Source organism: Macaca thibetana, chromosome 19, assembly GCF_024542745.1.
Source record: "Macaca thibetana thibetana isolate TM-01 chromosome 19, ASM2454274v1, whole genome shotgun sequence".
Lineage (NCBI taxonomy): Eukaryota > Metazoa > Chordata > Mammalia > Primates > Cercopithecidae > Macaca > Macaca thibetana.
In genome coordinates, this window is record NC_065596.1 from 8202803 (window position 1) to 8225031 (window position 22229).

At 54.0% G+C, this 22229-nt stretch overlaps 1 protein-coding gene across 7 annotated transcripts in view; it reads left to right on the plus strand.

Annotated features, from left to right (window-relative positions):
- The window catches only part of EPS15L1 (epidermal growth factor receptor pathway substrate 15 like 1), a 120635-nt gene that overhangs the window by 90543 nt on the left and 7863 nt on the right, over window positions 1–22229 (plus strand). For 3 of the 7 annotated variants that reach the window (XM_050769495.1, XM_050769497.1, XM_050769499.1), the window contains 2 exons: window positions 7777–7909; window positions 11017–11064. The exons of 2 other annotated variants lie outside the window; for them this stretch is intronic. In XM_050769495.1, the coding sequence (XP_050625452.1) occupies window positions 7777–7909; window positions 11017–11064 (181 nt within the window). Of the gene's footprint in view, window positions 1–7776; window positions 7910–11016; window positions 11065–13613; window positions 14447–22229 lie in introns of those variants that run through there. 2 more of the 7 variants (XM_050769498.1, XM_050769496.1) reach the window with 2 other exon arrangements.

Here is a 22229-nt window from a genome sequence, read left to right on the forward strand (position 1 = left end):
GGAAAGCGGGCCAGCGAGTTTTCGGAGCCGCCCGTGTGACAGAACTTTCGAGGGGTGTTGAAAAGTGAGGGCCAGGCTCCGTGAATAAATGCAGACAGATCCACAGGTGAGGAGTGAACTGTTGAAGGAGGACAGCAGCGAGACTCGTTACCAGACTGGACCCGTCTGCGTCCGGCCCTCACCACACGGTGACCTGAACTCACTGTGACTCTGGTCCCAGAAGCTGTAGGGCTTCTCCAGGGGCTGGCAGTGTGGCTGGAGCTAATCTTTAAGGTAGCATAGAGAATTCAACAGGGAACGTCCAGAATGAACAAGTCAAAAAATAACAATAGAAGCCCCTTACGACTGAGGTGCCTTCCAGAAGAAACTGCTGGAAAGTTGGAAATGGGGGCCATGGTGAGTGGGAAAGAGGCCGGGGCTGAGGCACTACTGTGCTTCCTTGTGAATTGTATATCTCCCTGTTTGAGCCAGGAGCGTGTTTCTTTGGCAGTAATGAAGAAAAGCAGGTGAGGTGTGCCCCGTCCCTGACACCTGCATCCACTCTGTCCCTTCCTGGTAGCCCCCAGGCAGGGGTGGATGGGCTCTGTCCTCGGGGGGCTGCAGGGGCCTGCTTTCCTCACGCGTTCCACCTGCAGAGGCCCAGGCATCGTCCACGCTGCGGGAAGAGGCAGTGGCCACAAGCAGAACACAGCCCCCTTCCTAGAGCCCATGGCCCAGGTGGTAAGGGGTGGCCGGTGGGGGGGTCCCCTGGAGCAGCTGGGCCCAGTGTCTGTGGGTGCTGCTATCAGCCTGAAGGTGGTGAGGGGAGGGAGCCCCAGGAGTACCTGGAAGATGCATGCCCCAGGCATGAGGCCCCCTGGGGCTCCCCACCCCGCCGGCCCCATGCCCGGGTCCCCAGGTGCCAGTGTGACTGGGCTGCCCCGCGTTCACTCAGCTGGTGGAGCAAACAAGTCTCTGGGCATCTTGTGGTTGGCAGCGGTCGCAACTTGTGATCACAGAACACAGATTCCGAGAAGCACTTGAGATTCTGTTCAGGTTTTCAAAGACGCGTGTGTGAGTGCCCTGGTGACGCAGCAAATCCCACTTCTGACCGAGGCAGGGTGTGTGTTTATACAGATGAGCCTGGGCAGAGGGAGCCCAGAGGCCCTGGTGTGGCACCCCCTCCTTCCAGCACACGGAGAAGGCCTCCATCCCTTACATGCCACGCTGTGACACGATTTGGGACTGGCCAGGAGGGCACCAGGGGAAGGAGATTTAGGGGCCGCTGCACGGGCTCCTGGGCAGGCAGGAAACCATCTCCCGAAAGCAGAAAACGTTGGCCACACGGTGGCAGCAGTCCCTAAGGCAGGGGTCCTGGTCGTTTCTGGTTGTCGCATATGGACTCCTCTTCCTTTGGGAGGCTGGCTCTGGCTTCCTCCTCTCACTGTGAGTGGAGAGCAGGGAGCTAGCAGAACCTGGACTAGGGCCGGGGTCTAATGACCGCCCTCTGCCTGTCCTTGGGCCCTGAAACCAGGGGCTCTTCACACACATGCAGCTGTGATTTCAGAGCTGGTCTCACTTCCTATTGGCGGTGCCAGGCTAGGACAGAGTTGGACGGAGCTGTGGAAAATGGGTCTCCAATACTATCTTGTTTTGATTCCACCGTTCCGTCAGCTGCCTTCATGACACTTGTACAGCCGCATTCTGAGCTCAACCCTGACCTTGTAACTCGGTTTTTCCTTTTTGGTTACCTTTCTGTTTTTCAAGAACAACATTGTGGATATAAATAAAATGCTAAGGGAAATGAAAGTGGCAAGAAGGTGTTTTTTTTTTTTTTAAAAAAAAAAAACAAACCATCATCAACTTTTCCCCATCTGAGCAGGGCGGGGAGGCCCTTTTGTAAGTCCCTGAATTGAAGCACCTTACCTCTGTGTGGCTTTGCTGAGGAGAGTCACAGCCCAGAGTCTAATTCTAGAAGTTTCCTTTGGGAGGCTCTTGGGGCCTGCACTCTTAGTTGAGGCCCCACCCTCACCTGAAGAGATTTTTCTAGACAGTGTCAAACCTATGTGACATCAGCTCGCTTTAAAAACAGACTCCCCAAAGTATGTTTCCAGGGAGCATTTGAGAATAAAAACAAGAGTCCAACTTATTTCACCCTCCCCTGCCCTGGAAAAAAAAAAAAAAAGCCATCTGTGAAGTATTGGGTTAGTCGTCAGCCCATTTTTAGCAACTTCTCAATCGTTTAAAGCTGTGCGTTGATGTTTAGGGCTGCTGTTTAAAAATTCAGTCTTTTGTTTTGAAGCAGTTCTTCAACTGGTGAACTCAAACGTGTGTTTCTCTTAGAGCTGGTTTTCATAGTAGCTTTTTCTGTCTTCCTTTTATTTTAAGCACACTTCACTCTTGCCGAGCCCAGAGAGCCCCTGACAGCTTTACTGAAACCTTTCTAAAAATAGCAACTTTCCTTGAAGCCGCTGCCTGAGTAGGAAAGAGTTGAGTCCCCAAGGAGGCTTCTTGGGAAACTTGAAGTCATGAAAATTGGGATTCGGAAATGACGCGGGCGTTCTGGCGCTAGGAGTGATCTGATTCACTGCGGAGGCAGTGCCAGGCGTTTATTGGAAGCCTGTCGCCTCGCAAGTTGCCGATTGGCCTCGTGGGTTTAAACACACATGGGAGGCGCCAAGCCGGCTTGGCCCGAGGTGTCCCCAGTCAGCCTCGAGGGTCAGGCGGTTCTGATTTGAGTGTGTCACCAGGTCTTACAACTTTGGATGTCCAGGCTGAGTGTGGTTTTACTTGCCCGGGTCTTACTACATAACGCAGAGGGTGGAAAGGCTCACTGCAGCCACTGGGACCGAGGCTCCACTCCGAGTTTGGAGATGTGGCCCAGAAGCCAGCACACGTCTAGGGAGGACAAGGCCCGGCCGGTCACACCACTTCCCATCTAGACTTGCTCGCCTGCCCATCCCAGGCTGCGGGGGACTTGCATGGGCCCTAGGCCCAGGGATGTGTTCCGTGAATGGCAGAAGCACCCACAGACGGGCCAGTGTTCTTTCCCCGATTCTTACCCAAACAGCCGATCCTAAATGGCCCATTTTAAAGCTAAGCCGCAAGCCAACCCTGCCCCTCGTGTCTCGGACAGGCCTGGGGACAGCTGGGGCAGTAGGTGGGGCATTCCCAGATTCCAGTCGCGGCTTCGTACTTGGTGTGATCATTATCGTGTAGTCCATGTGCCAACTTTACCTAGTGCCAGTGGGTGGACGGATGCCTGTCACATGTCACCTCATTCCCTTCTTGCTGGAGCCCTCCGAGCTCTGTCACTCTTGCCATTTTACAGATGAAGAAACTGAGGCACAGGGCGTTGAGTAGGTGGCAGGGTTGAGGTTCCAGCCTGGGCAGAACATTCTGCCCAGGATGAGGCCCTGGACCTACAACTGGGGTGGCCCTTGGCAGCTGAGGGCAGCGTCTGGAGGCCCCAGCCTGAGAGGCAGACGATGTGGCAGTCCCAGATCTGCTGCAGACCTGGACCTGCTGTGTGATTTGGGCAGGCTGCGCCTCCTTTGTGTGCCTCAATTTCCTTGTGTGTAAGGCAGAGGTGCTGACTGTGGGACCCCCTGCCAGGTAACTGGGCCTATTAGGTGAGAAGATCAGCACAGAGCGAGTGTCTCCTGCCTGGGCGGCTCCAGAGGGTGGCGTGAAGCCCAGGGAAGGGATCTGGCGGGGTCATCTGTGCAGGAGCCTTTGGGGCCCCTTCCCCTCCCTGAGGGCATCTGCCTCTGCCCTTGTCAGGGGGACCTGGAATGGGTAGGCTGCCTCTTAGAGGGGTCACCTCCCTGTTCTGTCTCTGATGTGGCTCTGACTGGGCTGAGCAGCCTCGACTCTAGGACTACACAAGGTCCAAGGCAGCCATGTCTGTGACAGGACGCGAGCGGCCCAGAAGGATGCATCTCTGTAACTAGATGCTAGAGGCCTAGATGACTGCATCTCTGTAACTAGCTGCCAGAGACACAGGTGGCCATGTCTCTGACTAGACTCCAGAGGCCTAAATGCCATGTCTGTGCAACTAAATGCTAGAGACCTAGAGAGTTGCATCTGTGTGAGTAGATACCTGAGCCTCAGATGGCTGCATTGGTGTGACTGGAAGCTAGAGCCTCAGATAGCCGCGTCAGTGTGGCAGGATGCTAGAGCCTTAGATGGCTGCATCTGTGTGACTAGACCCTGGAGCCTTAGACGGCCATGTTGGTGTGACTAGACACTAGAGCCTTAGATGGCCACGTTGGTATGACTGGACACTACAGCCTTAGACAACCACATCAGTGTGACTAGTTGCTAGAGCCTTAGACCACCACATTGATGTGACTGGACACTAAAGCCTCAGACGGTCACGTTGGTGTGACTGGATGCTAGAGCCTCAGATGGTCACATCGATGTGGCTAGAGCCTTACATGGCCCCGTCTGTATGAATAGATGTTAGAGCCTTAGATGGCTGTGTTGGTGTGACTAGATGCTAGAGGCCTAGATGGCTGCCTTTCCATGACTAGGCACTGGAGACTTAGATGGCCGTGTCTGTGTGACTAGATGCTAGAGCCTTAGACGGCCATGTCTGTGTGACTGTATGCTAGAGCCTTAGACGGCTGCATTGGTGTGACTAGATGCTGGAAGCCTAGATGGCTGCATCTACGTGACTAGACACTAGAGTCTTAGACAGCCGTGTCTGTGTGACTACACGCTAGAGCCTTAAATGACCACGTCTATGTTTTAGATGCCAGAGCCTTAGGTGGCCACGTCTGTGTGGCTAGATGCTGGAGCCTTAGACGCCTGCATTGGTGTGACTAGATGCTGGAGACTTAGACGGCTGCATTGGTGTGACTAGATGCTGGAGCCTTAGATGGCTGTGTCTGTGTGACGAGGTGCTGGAGCCTTAGATGGCTGCATTGGTGTGACTAGGCACTACAGCCTTAGATGGCCACATCTGTGTGACTAGACACTGGAGCCTTAGACGGCCACATCTGTGTGACTAGACCCTGGAGCCTTAGACGGCCACATCTGTGTGACTAGACGCTGGAGCCTTAGATGGCTGCACTGGTGTGACTAGATGCTGGAGCCTTGGAGGGCTGCATTGGTGTTACTAGACGCTAGAGCCTTAGACAGCCACACTGGTGTGACTAGATGCTGGAGCCTTAGACGCCTGCATTGGTGTGACTAGATGCTGGAGACTTAGACGGCTGCATTGGTGTGACTAGATGCTGGAGCCTTAGATGGCCGTGTCTGTGTGACTAGATGCTGGAGCCTTCGATGGGCACATCTGTGTGACCAGATGCTGGAGCCTTGGACAGCTGCCTTGGTGTGACCAGATGCTGTAGCCTTAGATGGCCACGTCTGTGTGACTAGACACTGGAGCCTTAGACGGCTGCGTTGGTGTGACTAGACGCTGAAGGCCTGGATGGCTGTGTCAGCATAACTAGACACTGGGCCCTTAGTCGGCTGCGTCGGTGTGACTAGACATTGGAGGCAGAGGCGGCCATACCTCTAGGACCGTCTGCTGGAGGTGGTGTTAGACCTTTTCCCCCATATCTGCGATCTGTTGCATCCGGATTCTCGAGGGAAATCCTGGGAGTGTGCCTTTGTGCTCTTGACCTGTTCTCTGTCTCTAGGCCTGCCCTGCTGGGGAGAAAGTTAAAGACCCCGGGCCCCTCCCTCCATCTCTGCCCCACTCTGATCTTTCTTTTCTATGCTCTTGGAGGAACACATGATTTTTTTTTTTTTTTTTGAGATGGAGTCTCGCTCTGTCGCCCAGGCTGGAGTGCCGTGGCGGGATCTCGGCTCACTGCAAGCTCCGCCTCCCAGGTTCGCCCCATTCTCCTGCCTCAGCCTCTCGAGTTGCTGGGACTACAGGCGCCCGCCACCTAGCCCAGCTAATTTTTTGTAGTTTTAGTGGAAATGGGGTTTCACCATGTTAGCCAGGCTGGTCTCAATCTCCTGACCTTGTGATCCACCCGCCTCGGCCTCCCAAAGTCCTGGGATTACAGGCGTGAACCACTGCGCCCAGCCAGGAACACATGACCATTTTTACCCCTATTTCTGCCCGTTCATTTTGTTTCCTGTCTCCATGTTATCTCTTTGTCCTATAATTTCCTAGTTATTTTGCATTTTTGTAACAATGTGTTTCCTCTGTTAGTAAAAATGTAGTTATTTTCTATTTTATTACACACTTAGTTATTTTCTGTTTTAGTAAGAGTGGTTCCTCATCCATCTTCTGCCCATAGAAAGTGATTTTCTCCCTCCTGGGACACCCCAGCCCCTTCCCTCACATGCCTGAGATACGCCAGCCCTTCTGTGGCTGATGGAGACCCTGGCTCCCTTGTGCCGCACCGGCGCTCCAAGTGAGGGACAAGCATCCCTCCAGGTGGCAGCGCTTAATATCTGCTCATCACAGGCCTGGAGGCAGCAGGCGCCTGGAAGGGGACTATGCTTGCCCTCCAGGTGGGAGAGGCCTGGAAGCCTGTCTCTGTGGCTCAGTAAGCAGTACGGGCATGGGTGGCAGGAAGTGGCCCCAGGGAGAGCCCTGGGAGAGCTCTGAGGGACGGAAGTGGGGTCCAGCCAGGCTCTGAGCAAGGAGAGGGGTTCCTGGTGGACGAGGTGAGCCGAGCTCCCCAGCAGGAGACCTGAGTGTGCAAAGCATGGAAACAGGAGGCTGAGTCAGCGGCTGGGGGTGCAGTGGGTTCTGGGGACTAAGGAGGCATTGTGAAGGGAGGGGTGACTTCAAAGGTGAGCCTGAAATTCAGGCGGCCGGGGCAGTGATAGAGTCCCTACATACCTTAATGAGAGCTTGGAGCTTCCCCGTAGGAAGTGCCTACCCACCTACCTGCGAGACATTGCCACTTACCTGCCTCCCTGTCTACCACCCACCTGCCTCCCTGTCTCTACCTGCCTGCCCATCCATCCACCCACCCACCCACCCACCTGCCATTCATTTGTCCATTAATCCACATATATGTCTATCCATTCATCCAGCTACCATTCCATTCATCTACCCACCCACCATCCATTCATCTACCCAATTGTTATCACTGTCTCTGACTGTCTCACTCTTTAAGCTGGAGGATGTGGTCCGATTTGGGTTTGAGGCAGCAGGTGTGGGGTGGAGGATGTGGATGGGTGTGATGGAGGCTGGCTGAGAGTCCAGGCCAGAGGTGGTCAGAGCCCAGTGGAGGCGGTGTGGGCGTGCTGGCCAGTGGGGGTGGGCTGGGCATGTGAGGGTGCGCTCCCACCTCGGGTGCTTCGTGTGCAGCCCAGAGGCATGGAGGAGGAAGGTCTGGTGCCAGCTGAACCAGCACCTGGAGCTGCCCATCACTAACTGAAGGTAGTGACCACACCAGCCAGCTCAGTGGGGAGGCGGCACAGCAGGGCATGCGCCAAGCACCACAGCCAGCACAGAGGTGAGGGTGGGGCGTGCCTCTGAAATGTAAGCAGGAGGCCCAAGGGACCCTGCGTGCCAAGTCCTGGAGTCAGGAAAGAGCCAGTGTGCCCCTTGTGGCTGGGGATGCCCTTGGTGCTGGGAGCCCGTGGAGGGATGGGACTGCTCTCTGCTTATCACCCACAGGCCAGAGGGCCCCTGCTGTTGAGGGTGGAGGAAAGCACGGGGCTTGAGAGAGACCCCACGTCCGAGCAAGGCCGTGATGTGCAGTCCGGAGGGTAGGAGGCCTCGCCAGGGCTCTTGGAGCATGAGCGTCTGTTCAGTGGACATCCATCACCTTTGTTTTAACAACTATTTTTGCCTCTCTTTCGTGTCCTCTCTTACAGCCCCCACCTTCTGGCCCTTTCACCTCCTCCTTGGGAGGGGCAGGATTCTCAGATGACCCCTTTAAAAGTAAACAGGACACTCCTGCTCTGCCTCCGAAGAAACCCGCTCCTCCACGGCCTAAACCGCCCAGCGGTCAGTAAGCTTTCTTCTCTCGCAGCCGCCGCCTGCCGGTGCAGGATGGCGGGGGACCAGGGCCCCCCTGCTCACCAGCCCAGAGTAGCAGCAGATGCCGCAGGACCCTGTGTGGGGAGCAAGAGGGTCCTCCCGGCCCAGCCGCCCAGGTCCACGCAAGCGCCATGTGTGCGTGGTGTGTGCCTCCCGCCTGCTGGCCCTCGCCTCGTCCTGTGGGCCCCTGGGCGTCTGGCTCTGTATTGGAGTGCACAAAGCCTTGGCCTTAGAGCCACCCTTGTGACTGGGGGCGCTTCGTGCAGCCTCTGCCCGAGCATGTCAGTGCCACCCCGACACCCCGGCTACACTTTAGGAGCCAGTCATGGCCGGCAGCCCTGTGGCCATTCCGGCCTCTTCTCTTCCATCCTTCTCCCCGTCTGTGCTCAAGGAGGACCTCTGGGGGGTGAGGGCAGCAGGAGTCACTTCTTGGTCCAGCCCCTTCCCAGCTGCTTCAGGACTGAGAGTGGAGGGAGCGGGAAATTGTCCTTGGCGGCATCTGATGTGAGGAGGCAGGATGGCTCGGGGCTCCCTTCCGCCCCAGCTCGCCCAGGCATCTAGACGCATGGCTCTGAGGAGGGGGCTTCCTACAGGCCCTGCCCCTCTTCCCCATGGCCGGTGCTACCAATGTCTCCTAACCTTGGCCCTCAAGGATCCCCTGAAGATTCTGAAGCCCTTTAACTCACACGTGGAATTTCTCTCATGTGATAGAGGTAGGCTGGCGGCCAGTTGACCAGACTCTCAAACAGAAAACTGTTGCTTCAAGTGGCAGAAGGAGTCGCTGCAGCTCCCTGATCCATTTATCTACCCGGTCATTGCCTATTCCGTCTGTGCCCCGGTCTGGGATGCCTCCCATTCTCTAGCCTCCAGGCAGTGTTCCCCACACTGTCGAATTGTGGGCAGCCACAGGAGACCCACACACTCCCAGGATCATGCCTTCTGTTACCCGTCTTCCCTGGACAGGGTGTGCCCCCGAGCCCTTTCCATCAGCTCCAGCGAGGGAAGCGGTGCTCACCCTCCTGCCTGCACTTGCCCCTCCCCCGGAATCTGCCGCTGGTCTCACTTTGCAGCCCCCGTGTCATCGCAGGTCCTGGAATGGACCTAGCAGGCTCCGCGTGCCCCCAGCTCACTAGTTACGAGTGACTCTCGGTCCTGCACATGGGCCACCTGTCAGTAGAGGTGAACATAGGGGAAGTTATTTCTGCAACACCGGCTCTCTCCTCCTGTCCCCTGGGCTGGCCATGGCCTTCTCTCAGGAGTGCCCAGGTTGGCTTTCTCGTGGATGAGTCAGGAGAAAAAGTATGACCAAGTATGGGCTGTGTGGATTTAGAGCAGATTTTCTGTGAACTGTTGAGCAGATACAGATGGGTAAAGAGATCATTTCTGTAAGCCACACATCAAAGACATTTACCATCAAGAGGAGGAAAAACAAAACAACAAAGGGACTCCCTTCCATCTGCAAGAGGCCGCCTGTACCTTACACAGAGGCAGTGGCTCTTCAGGGATCCTTGCTGGCCTCCTGATGGAATGGCAGTGGGCCTCTTCACTTGCCTAAAAGATGGGAGCAGAAGCACACATGTACACACACATATATGCGTAATCACAATGCATGCACACAGCTGGCACACACACGTGTGCACATTCCCACGTGCGGCCATGTATTTTTAATGCATATATGTGCATGCACACATGTACGCTCTTGCATGCACTTGTCTACCCTGTGTACACATCCTCCACGCCTGCAGACACATGCATGCATGCACCTGTTTGCATGTGAACACACGTGCATACAAGTGAGCATGGCTTCACACACATACTGCGTCACGAGTATTCTCGCATGTGCCTGCATGTACGCGTATGCATGCACGCACGCACTCTCCCATGCACCCCCTCCATGCACACTCTCCATGCTTATATGCATCTGCGGACATGTGTGCATATTCACTTGTGAACACACACACACATTCACAGAGATGAGCAGCACGCACTCACATACTGCATTGTGCATGCCTGCACACACACGTGCTCTCATAGATAACAGCTGGGCGTGAGCACCCTCCATGCTTATATATGTGCATGCATTCATTGAGACATGCACATATTCACATGTGAACACATACATGTATACAGGTGAGCAGTACCCAGATGGCGAGCAGTACACAGATACTGCATCATGCATGCATGCAAATGTGCACACGCATGCGCATTCTTTGTGCTTACACACATGTACACACATTTGCACATATGTGCATGTATTCTCATATGGGTGCACACACTTGCCGAGCAGTGCCGTATTTGCTGGGCCCTGAGGAGGAGCCATCCCACTCAACAGCTCACAGGTGCAAAGCTTCATTTTCAGTGTTTCATGGAAACCGCCACCCCCGCCTCCCCACGTACCTAAACCCAGCGCTGGGTCTGCCTTTGAACTTTCCCTCAGTTGTCACCTCCCATTGTGTCTCCCCTGCAAGCCTACCCACCCCACCTTGGCTTCTGCTCTTAGTGTGCTGTGGGCTTCGAAAGCAGAAAAGAATGCTTGTTAAAAGTAGAACGTTTGATACCAGGGGTTTGGGTGACTTCCTTGGGCCAGTTTCAGGGTTGAGGCTTTTTAGGGAGCTGTTGCACAATTTGAGACCCAGGGGGTCCTGGGCTCCTTGGCTAGTGGCGCAGGCCACTGCATCTTTGTTCTGCTGTGGTTGACAGTTGCTGTGCCCCTCGGCGTTCTGCAGAGATATATTAACTTCGATGGGCCCTTAGGAGGCGCCTGCACAGTTCTTATCGCACTAGGTCCCAGCAAGACCCGTGAGAGAGACAGGCCAGGCCATGCCCATTTCCTGGAAGAGGAAAGGGAGGGGGGAGGTCATGGGGGCTCCCTAAGGTCACGCAGCAAGGTGGCAGCAGGGCCAGGTCTACACCCAGTGACCTGCCTCCTGCCCCAAGATAGGAGTAACGGGAACCAAGCCATGAGCTTCAGAACATTCTCTAAAACAGCAAATGCACGCGCAGCATTTTAAGTCCGGAGCAACTGCAGATCTGTGTGGAGGCCTAAATATTTCTCATTTGATTCTTTTACCCAGAAGCAATGGCTGAACAGAAAAATTCTGCATTGTACACGCTGCTGGGTGGTAGGTACAGACCGTGTGGTGGTTGCCGTTTGAGCTTGCAGCATTATTTGTGCTGTGATTCCGTACTAACCTCTAACAATCAGAACACCGAACACCACAGATGACCCACTGGTTGACCTTTTGATGAGTCATATGTTGGGGAGAAGTGTTTGGCTCTTTGGGGGATTGCGAAGGAAGCTGCTCGCCCTACCCTGGCTCTCTGGTCAAGGGAATCGGAGCCCAGCTCTGCACAATTCCCTTCCCGGTTCCTGGCCACACAGCACAGACCCACGTGCAGCCCAGGAGGCCTCTCTGGTTGTGGGCAAGAGCAGTCAGCAAATGAGTGTCAAGTGAAGTCATGCTCAGAAAGTTTGCCAGGAATACACAAGGCAGATCTCTTGTTTTCTTGGCTTTAAGACAGGAGATAGTGAATGTGGTCTGTGATTTTTTTTTTTTTTTTTAAGAAAGCATAAAGTCCAACATTTTCAAACTGCTGGACTTCATGTTTTCTTAAAACAAACAAACAAACAAAAAAAACACCTTTCTGCCTTTCTTGCTACCCCAGCCTTTTTCTGCTCAGGGAGACCACACGGCCAGCACACAGTGATGGCCACCTGCCCCTGGTCACTCCAGGGCTTCCCAGATGCTATGGCTTTGCGTAAGATGCATGGGTCCCAGCATGGCTGAGTGAGGAGGAAGGTGAGATGGGAGCCCCTGTGGGCCTGGCGGTTAAGCCGTGAGCTGGTGGAGGCAGACGGACTGACAGAAAGACTGAAGGACCCATAGACTGTCCAGCGAGCAGTCTTAAACATCATGCACACAGCGTGACACCTACACTCATGAAAATCACAGTGAAGGAGCAAGCTTTTCTGTCATCTCTCCGCCTGGCAAATCGAACATGTCTGATGTCCCATGCTCTCATCCAGGGTTTGTCCGTCCCAGGGCACCCAGAGGTTTCTAGAGCCCTGCTAGGCCTCTGTACCAGGAAATGGCTGACGTGTGAGGCCAGGACAGGAGAACTGAGGCCGCTTCCTTCTGTCCTCTGGGCGGCCAGTCCTGCTAGAATCCAGCGGACTGCTTGATCAGGCTCGTTTCTGGACGTTGGAGGAAAGGGAGGCCCCAGGTGGGTCACTTAACCTCCCTGAGCCCCAGTTTTCCTGCCCGACCATGGGATCCACTCAGGCCTAGCAGGTGGGTGTGTGGGTGAAGCACCTTGCATGGTGATGTGCCGTGTGTGGTCTGTAGCCCCCATCGCCACCCTGGGGCACAGGGACCGGGACACAAGCTTCTGCCATGGGCACCTTTTCCAAGAGAGACAGGCTGGGCAACTGAGGTGGCTGCACACATTCCGGGAGTCATTAATGGGGCCCTTTTCTCCCTGTGAGGTCACAGTTTAGTGGAAATATTTTCCGTTAAAAAAAGTCAGCGTGCAAGGAGTTGAACGTCAAAGAGGGCTCCAGGGTCCTCTGTGGGTCATTGCTCATACAGGACCAAATGTGAGTTTGGGTCTGAGTCACGTGTGGCTTTTGGTGCTGTCTCTTGTGTTCTAGAGGCTGCAGTTTTCAAATTCCGTGGGAACTGCTTTTTAAATTTTGTTGAAAGCTCAGTTGTGGTGAAATTGACATTTGGTGTGGCCGACATGTGGTGTGGGTGCACAGGCAGACAGATGTTGACCCGGACAGTCACAGGTGGACCCCTCCACCTGGGAACCTGCAGAGGTTCCTCAAGGGAGAGTTCCGGTCACAGCATACACCTGAGTAGCCCACAGTTGGCCATCTGCTCTCAAGGCCACATACTCAGTTCTGTCTCAATCTAAGCCAGAAAGCATACTCTGGGGGACCACCAAGGGCCATCCCTTGCAGCATGCATGGAGCTTTGGTGTGGGCACTTAAGTTCTCCTTGTCTGGAGGTCTTTTCTAGAAAGGTATATCAAGGTATTAAATAACCAGCAGCTGTCTGTTTTGGGCAGAAGAAACTGGTTTCTTTCAGGCAGATGCAGCACAGACCCGGCAGGCCGCCGAAACCTGTCAGTTAGAGTTAGGTTAAAGTTAGCCATGGCACACACCTCCCCCAGGTAAACAATGGTGTATTTTCTGCAACGGACCGGAGATCAAGATCAGTCAGAGCTCACCGCTGAAGAGTTTCTAGGTAAAAGTTGTTGATTTGCAAAGAGAGAAACAGATTTTTTTTTTTTAAGTGCAGGAAACGGCTGTGTGGGTGTCAGTGATTGGGCCTCAGCCCCGCTGCGATAGTGGGATCCTGCGACCGGCCCCACCCTTGCCACTTCCTGCCAGCGCAGCCCTGCGTTGTGGTTCCTGCCTGTAGCGCCCGGTGACACCAGCCAGTGCACTTCCACCGCTAACCAGCCAGTCACCTTTAACCTCTCCCAAATTTAATGATCATTTTATTACTGCTAATGACCTTTTCACCTCCTAAACAAAGCCACATAGGTGATAGTGATGAGCATGATGTCTTTTCACCCCCTCCCCACAATTGCACTAACGAACAGCTTTTACCTAAGTGACATGAGATCCAGTTTAACCAGCGGCTGTCCTGTTTGATTCGAACAGCTGTCTCACCAAAAGAAGACAAAAGTCATTCTTCCCCTTGCAAAACAAGCCCCTCCCGTACCTGTGTGTGGCGTCCACCCAGGGTGGCCGTGGGTTCTTGACCTCCCTGTGGGGAGTGCCACACAGGATGCAGCCACCGAGGAAGCCCTGAGGTCCTAAGTGCTGCCAGCTCTCCCGCGCCTCTGAAACGCCAGGCCAACATCGAAACCAGGGCTCAGTGACCTCTCCCCGTCATGTGCCCATGTGGGTCCCAAAACCTTTTGTTGATTGCACAAGATCCACTTTAAAAATGGCATTTCCATTTGAACCCTGCGGTTAGCACCTCAGCCTTGAACTTAACTACTTTAATTCCGTTCCCACGATGATCTCAGAGAGATAATCCGGTGGGTACATGTGAAGTTCTACAATGGGACAAGTGGTTCCACCATCTCAAGGGGCCTGGAAAATTCTGGCACTTGCCCGCCAGCCAGGGTGGGGAGGGGGTCCCAAGGAGCCTAAAACGACCAACCAGGCGGAGTCCCTCTTTCCTGCCCACGCCCCCATCCCCCAGCACTGCTGTGGTCAAGGAAGCTTCGGAGCTTCCCTCTGAGCCCTCTGGAAAGTCTGTCCTAGGGCTGGGTGAGACCCGCTGTCAGTGCCAAGGAACGGTCCCATTCTGAGAGGGAGGAATGTCAGCCTTGTATGTTTAAACTGACTGCAGGCAGATTGCCGTTTGGAGCACTTTCTGTTCTGTAAAGACCACTGAGTTTGAAAATAGAAGCATTTGCCTACCTGGGCACACTGTACCCAGAGGCGGATCCAGGGAGTGTTGTGTGACTTGATTATCATCTGGCGTTCAGTGGGGTGCAAATGCTGGGGCCTGGGGGGCTGTGGGGTGGGGTGCAAGCCTAGAGGGGTTGGGCTCCCACCCCAGCATCTGAGTATAGGTGTGAACAGATGGGAGCCGTCGCCCTGGGGACATCGGGTATACCTGCCTTCAGGACACCTCAACCCCTTGCTTGGCGGAGGCTCCACCTGAGGGAGGTGAGGGCCGGGGCAGATGCCTCAGAAGGGGGCTCCGGTTGCAGCTCTGGGCACCGCCTCCCTGCTTTTCTGGCGGGGTGAATATGGCCCCTCATCTTTCATTTCTCCCATTCAAAGCCCCAAGTCAGCACCCCTTGCCTGCCACTGCTAACTGCAAAATAGCACATGCACTCGGGCAACGGGGGATCTGACCATAAAGAGAGCAAAAGTGGCAGCCCCTCCCCAGACCTGATGCCTTCCCAAGTGTCCCCCACCATGGGAGCTCCTCGTGGGCTCTGCGCCTCACTTCCTCCCTCCCAGGGGCTCTTTTGGGTCCTTCCATGCACGACCCCTAACCAGCTCTCAGACTCGCTGCACGGCGCTCAGGGATCTTGTTACATGTGGGCAAGGTGCCCTCCCACCCTTTGCAGAGGTGGCATCTGTGACATTGGCAGTCTCCGTAGGGAGGAACAAAGCTGGGCTCCCTTGCTCCGTCAGGGCTCCCCGTGCCTGGCTCATGCATAGATAGCATCTCTCCCTGGAAATCCCCCCAGAGGATGGGGCTGACACCCAGGGGTATTCACGCAGGTTATGTCAAAGGTGCCCGCCAGAGAACAAATGCAATTTTTCAAATAAGGCAGAATTGTGACACCTGCCAGTCTGTATTATTTTTGTCACAAAGACTGGCTTGTGATTTGTAAATTCATTTCCAGATCACATACCACACCCTACACACACACACACACGTGTGCACACGCACACCCTTTTTTTTCTTCCAGGGCTGGAGCAACCCTTGCCTGGAAGGTTTTATGTAAATGTCATGGGAGCCTTTTGTGGTAACCTCTAGAAAATTGTTATTTCTCACTTCAAATGATATTTGCCTTTTGAGGACCCCAAAGCACGGCACCTTCTCCCCCGTTTCTTCTTCTTTTAATGGCAAGATGAGGCCAAAGCCATCGGGTTCAACAGCCCCCTGCCCACCTCACACACCTCACAGGGCAGGAAAACACACCGGCCACCAGTGGCTCGTAGTAAATATTTGTTCAGCTTTTCTCAACAGTTCAGAACCAAACCTCATCCTGTTCCCTTCAATGCATGAAGCAGATTTTCTCAAAATTTGGTAAATATTTTTAGTGGAAAATCTCAACGCTGCGATCGCAGGGACCTCAGATTCTTATCTCCCAGGGCTGTGCTGCTTGACACAGCTTTGATCTAAGGCAGAGCGCGCGCGGGGCTGGCGCCTGCAGGACTCCCAGCCTGCGGGTCCCTTATGTAGTCCCGTGTGTTATATTGTAAAAAACGAACTCCCCTCATGCGTCTTAGATGGGAGCCAGAGGAAGACGTTGACGTGTGTTAGGGAAAAGCACTCTTTTTCAAGACAAGTCCCCAGCAGTGATGAGTTTTAGAACCTATACTGTTTTCTCTCTTTCTCCCCTCTCCCTGTAGCTTTTCTTCTGGCAGGATGGGGAGGGAGGAATAAGACATATCAGTGGCCTTGGATGAGCTCTGCTGGGGTGGTGCCCCAGCTGGGCCACTGCTCTCCTATGCAGTGTGACTCAGAAGCCTGGCAGTTGTATGGGCTTCTGTGTTGTGTAGGATGAATGACAGTTGTGGTTGTGTGGGATCACCGGTTGTGTAGGGTGAATGACAGTTGCGTAGGTGTCTGTGTTGTGTAGGGTGAATGATGGTTTTGTGGGATCACCTGTTGTGTGGAATGAATGACAGTTGTGTGGGTGTGCCTGTTGTGCAGGATGAACGAGAGATGTGTGGGATCACCTGTTGCGTAGGGTGAATGACAGTTGTGTGGGTGTCTTGTGTTCTGCAGGATGAATGACAATTGTGTGGGCATCCTCTGTTGTATAGGATGAATGGGTGTTGTGTGAGTGTCCATATTGTGCAGGATGAATGACAGTTGTGTGGCCATTTCCTGTTGTGTAGGATCAATGATGCTTGTGGGTGTGTGTCCCGTGTTGTGTAGGATCAATGATGCTTGTGTGTGTGTGTCCCCTGTTGTGTAGGATCAGTGATGCTTGTGGATGTGTGTCCCGTTGTGTAGGATCAGTGATGCTTGTGGCTGTGTGTCCCCGGTTGTGTAGGATCAATGATGGTTGTGTGTATGTGTCCACTGTTGTGTAGGATCAGTGATGGTTGTGTGTGTGTGTCCTGTCGTGTAGGATAAATGATGCTTTTCTGTGTGTGTTCACTGTTGTGTAGGATGAATGACAGTTGTGTGATGGTTCTGTGTTGTATAGGATAGCAGCGAAGGTGGGCAGCTGCCCGGACCACAAACCCTTGTTTTGTATTTTTTTGTTTTCTTTTGTTTTGTATTTATCTCTCATCCACAGAACTGCCTTTTCCAAGTGCAGCACTGTGTAAATAGAACCTAGCCAGGATCAAACACATACACACACACACTCTCTCTCTCTCTCTCTCTCACATGTTTATTTCTAATATTTTATTAATCGGATTGATTAAGACCCTACCTCACACAAGCCTTTTATTCTCCTCCTAAGCAAAAAATTTAAACCAAGGGAATTTCCTTTCCAAGATTTTTATAGCATTCGCCGTTTTTAGGGTTTGCAATTGTATATTTCTGTTCAATTGGTTTTTTTATTTTTTGTTTTTTGTGTTTTTTTTTTCTTTTTTTTTTTTGCACCCAGCTCTTGAGGATGCTTTTAAGCGGAGGGCTTCCTGCAAAGCAAGATAGAAAAGTCAGAACCCCGAAAAACTTTGCTGACCAAGAACACTAGTGCAGCAGAGCCAGCCCATCACAGCCCCGATCCCGGGTGCTAGGGACGTGCGCAACCTCGAGAAGAAGCTTGAGAAATAGCAGAAATAGGAGAATTAAAGAAATTTCTATCAGGGTGGAGCCGGCCACCAAGTTTTTTTTTTTTGTGTTTTTTTTTTTTTTAACAGCACACACTGTGGTAAACCATTTGGTTCATATTGTTTTTGCTAAAGTCAGTCCTGTGTGTGGTTTCGGTACACCGCTTGGGTAACTGTTGAAACTGCTGTGGTTTGAAAATAAGTTCTATTTTGCCTTTTCTTCAATCTTGTATCCCTTGCCCCCTGTTAATGAAATCTCCCTGCGGTAGGCAGTCAGCACACCCACGAGGGTCTTTAATTTCATTCGTCTCGATTCACTGCCGTCTGCTGTGGGCCCCGGTAGTTCCCGCCGCAAATATCTAGGAATGATGGCATCAAACCGGGTGCCAGGATGATGCCTGATACCCGGTTTAATGCCATCATTCCCAGATGTTTCTATACCAACTTTTCTGGGTCTCGTTTTCAGGATTTCCGTCCCCTTTTCTGAAATGCACATCAGTAAAGCTGTCTCCTTACTCATGTTTTCTGGAGCCATGAAAAAGTATGAAACCCCGCCATGGGTGCGCGTTGCAGCTTTTGCTTTAGGGACTAGAGGCACATTAAAGTTACTTTGTCACGTTTGAGATAAGCTACACCTCAGAAAATCGGAAAAAACGATTAAGGAGTTAGCAGAAGTGGTTACATAAAAAGCAGGAACTAGACCTAGAAGGTTTGAAAAATACAGCTGCTAAAAATAAATCGCTGAGCAAAAGTGGGAAGTTTTGGGCTGAGGGCCGTGGCCCTGCAGTGATGCTGGGGGCTTTAATTGCACAAAGCCTCCGGTCATCAGCAAGGTCAAGAGCTGGACCGGGCACTCGGCCGACCTCACACATGTCAGGTCCAAAATCGCCTCTTTGCCAAAGCGCAAACACTAACAACTGAGAAAAAAACGGTTGTTGTTGTTGTTTTTTTCCTTCTGAAAACAAGAGGCCAGCAGTTGATATGCCCTGGTTTCGTATTACCATAGTCATGATTTCTAAATAACAACGGTTTCGGCAACAGAGCAAAACCAGGCACAGGCAGTTCTTGGTGTGAACGCAGCTTTTCATCTCCGATCATCTCTGCGCATCAGAAACCTCAGCTTGAAATGGTAGCAGGCAGAATTCTTAACCACTCCTCCCAAAAACCAATCTCTTTTTTAAACCCCCCAAACCAAGGGAGGCAGATCTTCATTGAAAAGAAGAAGAAAAGCAGCTCAAAAATGACTGATTTATTTGAACCTTCGGTACTGTGGCGGTTGTTCTTGGGGGCCTGGCTGGGGCGTCCTCCCTTTACACCCCTCTCCAGATACTTGCAGATCTGCCTCAGATCATCATTCCCTGCAGGAACGGCTTCGAGAAATCAAGCAGTGTCCATCCTGGACTTGCTGCCCGTCCCAGGGGGCTACACCGTGTCCTGGGACTTTGAGCCTCTCCCCTGGAAACACTTCCTGTTTCCTCTGCTAGAATCTTGCGATTTGATCCATATCACATAGGTATTCGAGGAAAAATAAATAGGCAAGCCGGCACAGTAACATCGCTGTTTCCTGCAAACCAGGAAGGCCAGATGCCTTTATTCCCTTCTTGCTCCCCAGGGCGTTGCTCCAAGGGGCCCCAGGTCCCTGGAGACCTGTGGAATCTGTAACAGGTGGCACCTGGTTCACTAGGACCTCCTGAAGCCCACTGTGGCGAGCCCTGGGCTGGAGGGCACCAGGGACATGGGGCAGTATTGGCTGGCATTTGTATGAGTATGCTGGGCCCGCTATTCACAGAGCTGACCCTCGGCCGTGCCAGAGGCCAGTGCCACGGGAAGCAGACAGAGTGGTGAGGGGCCCTGGCATGGGGGGGCTTTCCCGTGGAGGGAGAGGCTGGGCAGAGGCAGGCAGGGGCTCCAGAGACTGGCTGAGGTCACTGTCTCTCCCCACTGCAAACCCACAGGCTCTAGGGTGCAGGACACTGTCACATTGTCCACCAGGGCGCCCCTGCCTGTGGCTTTGGTGGCTGCCTGCTCACACTTGCTCTGTCTCAGCCTGAACAGTGGACATGGATTGTCCCGCAGTTCTAGAGGCTCAAAGTCCAAGATCAAGGCGCCAGCGGGGTTGGTTTCTTCTGAGGCTTCCCCTTGGCCTGGCGCATCGTCACATGGCTGTTTCTGTGCATAGATCTGTGTCCTAAACTCTTTCAGTGAGGACAGTCATTGACCCTCTGACTTCATTTTAACTCAGTTATCCCTTTAAATATGCTATCTTCAAATACGGTCATATTCTAAGGCACAGGGGTTAGGACTTGAACATATCAACAGTTGCTGGGGGCACACAGCCCTTTGCTTGGATTAAGAAACAGGCTGACAGCAGCCGGTGCCAGCCTGAAGGGGGTGGCCACCATGCCCCCACCATCTTCCAGGGCCACTCCTAGCCCCAGGGCTGGGCTGCAGAGCTGAACGCAGGCCTGATGGGGAAGGGGCTGCCATTTCTTCCCTGAGAAGGCCCCCACCTGTGATGGATTCCGGGTGGGAGCGCCTTCCAGGCGGAGGGACAAGGCATAGCCGGGAAAGAAGCCCTGGGTTTGGGGGTTCCTGGGGAAGGAGGTGCCACCTGGACGAGACTGGGGTGTCATCCCCAAGTGGGAGAAGCCCTCAGGCAGTCTGGGCAGGGTGCTGGGGCCTACCTGTGTTAAGAGCCCACTTTGCTGGGTGGGTTTGGCTCACAGGGAAGGGAGCCAAGCTGGTGGGTAGCCAATAGGGAGACGAGGCTTCTAGGGACGGGAGGGTGGAGGTGAGGGGCCCTCGCCCACCCTCCATCCTGCTCAGGAGCCCCCTCTGCTCCAGTGGACAGCCTGGGGTTCACAGGAGCCTGCGCAGGCCTCACTTGACCACCTCCAGCCAGAGCTGCCTGCCCGTCCCTTGGGCCTTAGGAGAGGGAAGGGGGCAACTCCTGGAGACCCTGCAGCGAGGCCTTGGCTTCCCATTGGCTCATGCCTGGGACCAGGAGGGGCCCTGCATGGGAGGCGGTCTCGAGGTGGGGGTGTGAGGCAGTTCCTCAAGGCCAGTGGAACCAGCCCGGGGGCTGCGGGCTGGGCCAGATCACCCTGCTCTCTGCAGCCCCGGGGAGGTCAGGGGTAGGAGGAGGCTGCAGTAGAGCTGAAGGTGGGAGGGACATCTGGGGATAGAGAAAGAGAGACACATGGGGACTGCCCTGAGAGGGCAGGCGCTGTCGGAGGGAGAGGGGGCACATTCCTGTCCTGCCCGCGTGGGCTGGGTGCTACCCCTCTAGGGAAGGGTCTCCAGCATGGCTTGCCCACAAGTTTTGGCAAAGATAGTCCGTGTGCGCCCCTTCCAGATCCCAGGCCCCCCTTTGCTAACTGGGCCTTGGGGCTGACAGTGAATTGATTTGAGGCCACAGGAGGAGACTGATACCAGGCCTCGCCCTCCCGCCTTTCTCATCCATGTGAGTCCTAATAGAGCCCAGGACAGCTCTCCCTCCAGCCCCGAGGAGGGGCCTCTTAGATGGACTCACACAGACGGGGAGAGTCTGGAAGGATCTCCTGCAGCCGGTGGCCAGAGGTCAGCCAAGGATGTGACGGTGACCCTGGTGGAACCCTGTGGACAGGCGGGGGCAGGCAGGCCGCAAGGGTGGGCTGTCGGGGAGTTTGTCTCCGAGTCCTTCTGTGCAAACCGTGGGAAGGAAGACTTTTTCCTTGAATATGCAAAAAGAAAGCAGCAGTCCTTATGCTGGCCCAGAACTGCCGGTCAAGAGAAAAGTGAATTTCCGTTTGCAGAAGTAGGGCTACAGGCAAGGGGGGGCTACAGGTCAGGTTCTCACTGGCCCACACGGGGCACAGCGGTGCAGGACACTGAGTGGGAGCAGACTCCTGGGATCCCAGGAATGTCACCTTGTTTGGCGCCCTCCTCCTCATTTCCACTTCACAGATAAGGAAACCGAGGCCAGCTGGGAGGAGGCACTTTCCCTTGCCGAGGCCCAGAGCTAAAGGCAGCAGATGCGGGCTGTAGCCCCAGAGCCCACAGGGACACCTGGGGCCTCAAAAATGAGTCCTGGGATGGCTGATCTGCTACGGGAACACAGGGAACGGCTTTAGATCTGGGCATGCAGAGGGACCGAAGATGGCCTGTGTGAGCTTGTTCTACCAGATGAGGAAGGCAGGCGTCCCGGGCTCAGGTGGTGCGCGGGGCAGGTGTGGCTGGGAGCCAAGGTGCTCTCTGGAGGTGCAGCCAGAGATCCAAGGTCAACCCTGGAGGGGCAGGCAGTTCCTGGTTTCTTTCTAAACATTAGCCTCGAAACTTCCAGAGTTAACACTGGAATCGCGTTACATGTTATTGAGCCTCCAGTCTGGGGTGCTGCATGGACCACATTGAATGCCCAGGGACCCCGCTGGGCAGATAGAGGGGTGTCAGACAGGAGCATGGGGTCAGCCCGGCTGGCCTGCAAACTGCAGATGCTAGAAGGCCTGGCAGGTGGGACCTCCCGTCACCAAGCAGATCTCAACAGGCCTCTGCTTCTTGGTGGAATGTTCTGGTACATTGGCAGTATGCATTGGGAAAAGCCACCTGTCCTCAGGCCATGTCCCTCACACAGTCTCATTTTCCTCTACTTCTGAACCCTTCTTTCCCACCTCCCTGTCAAGATACGCCTTGCCGGGACTGGGCGTCCTGGAGTTCCCTGCTTGGCAGAAGCCCAGAAAGGCCCAGGCGAACCCTGCCCCTTGGAGCCGCCAACACCAGAGGGACAGAAGTGGGGGCTAAAAAAGAACTTAA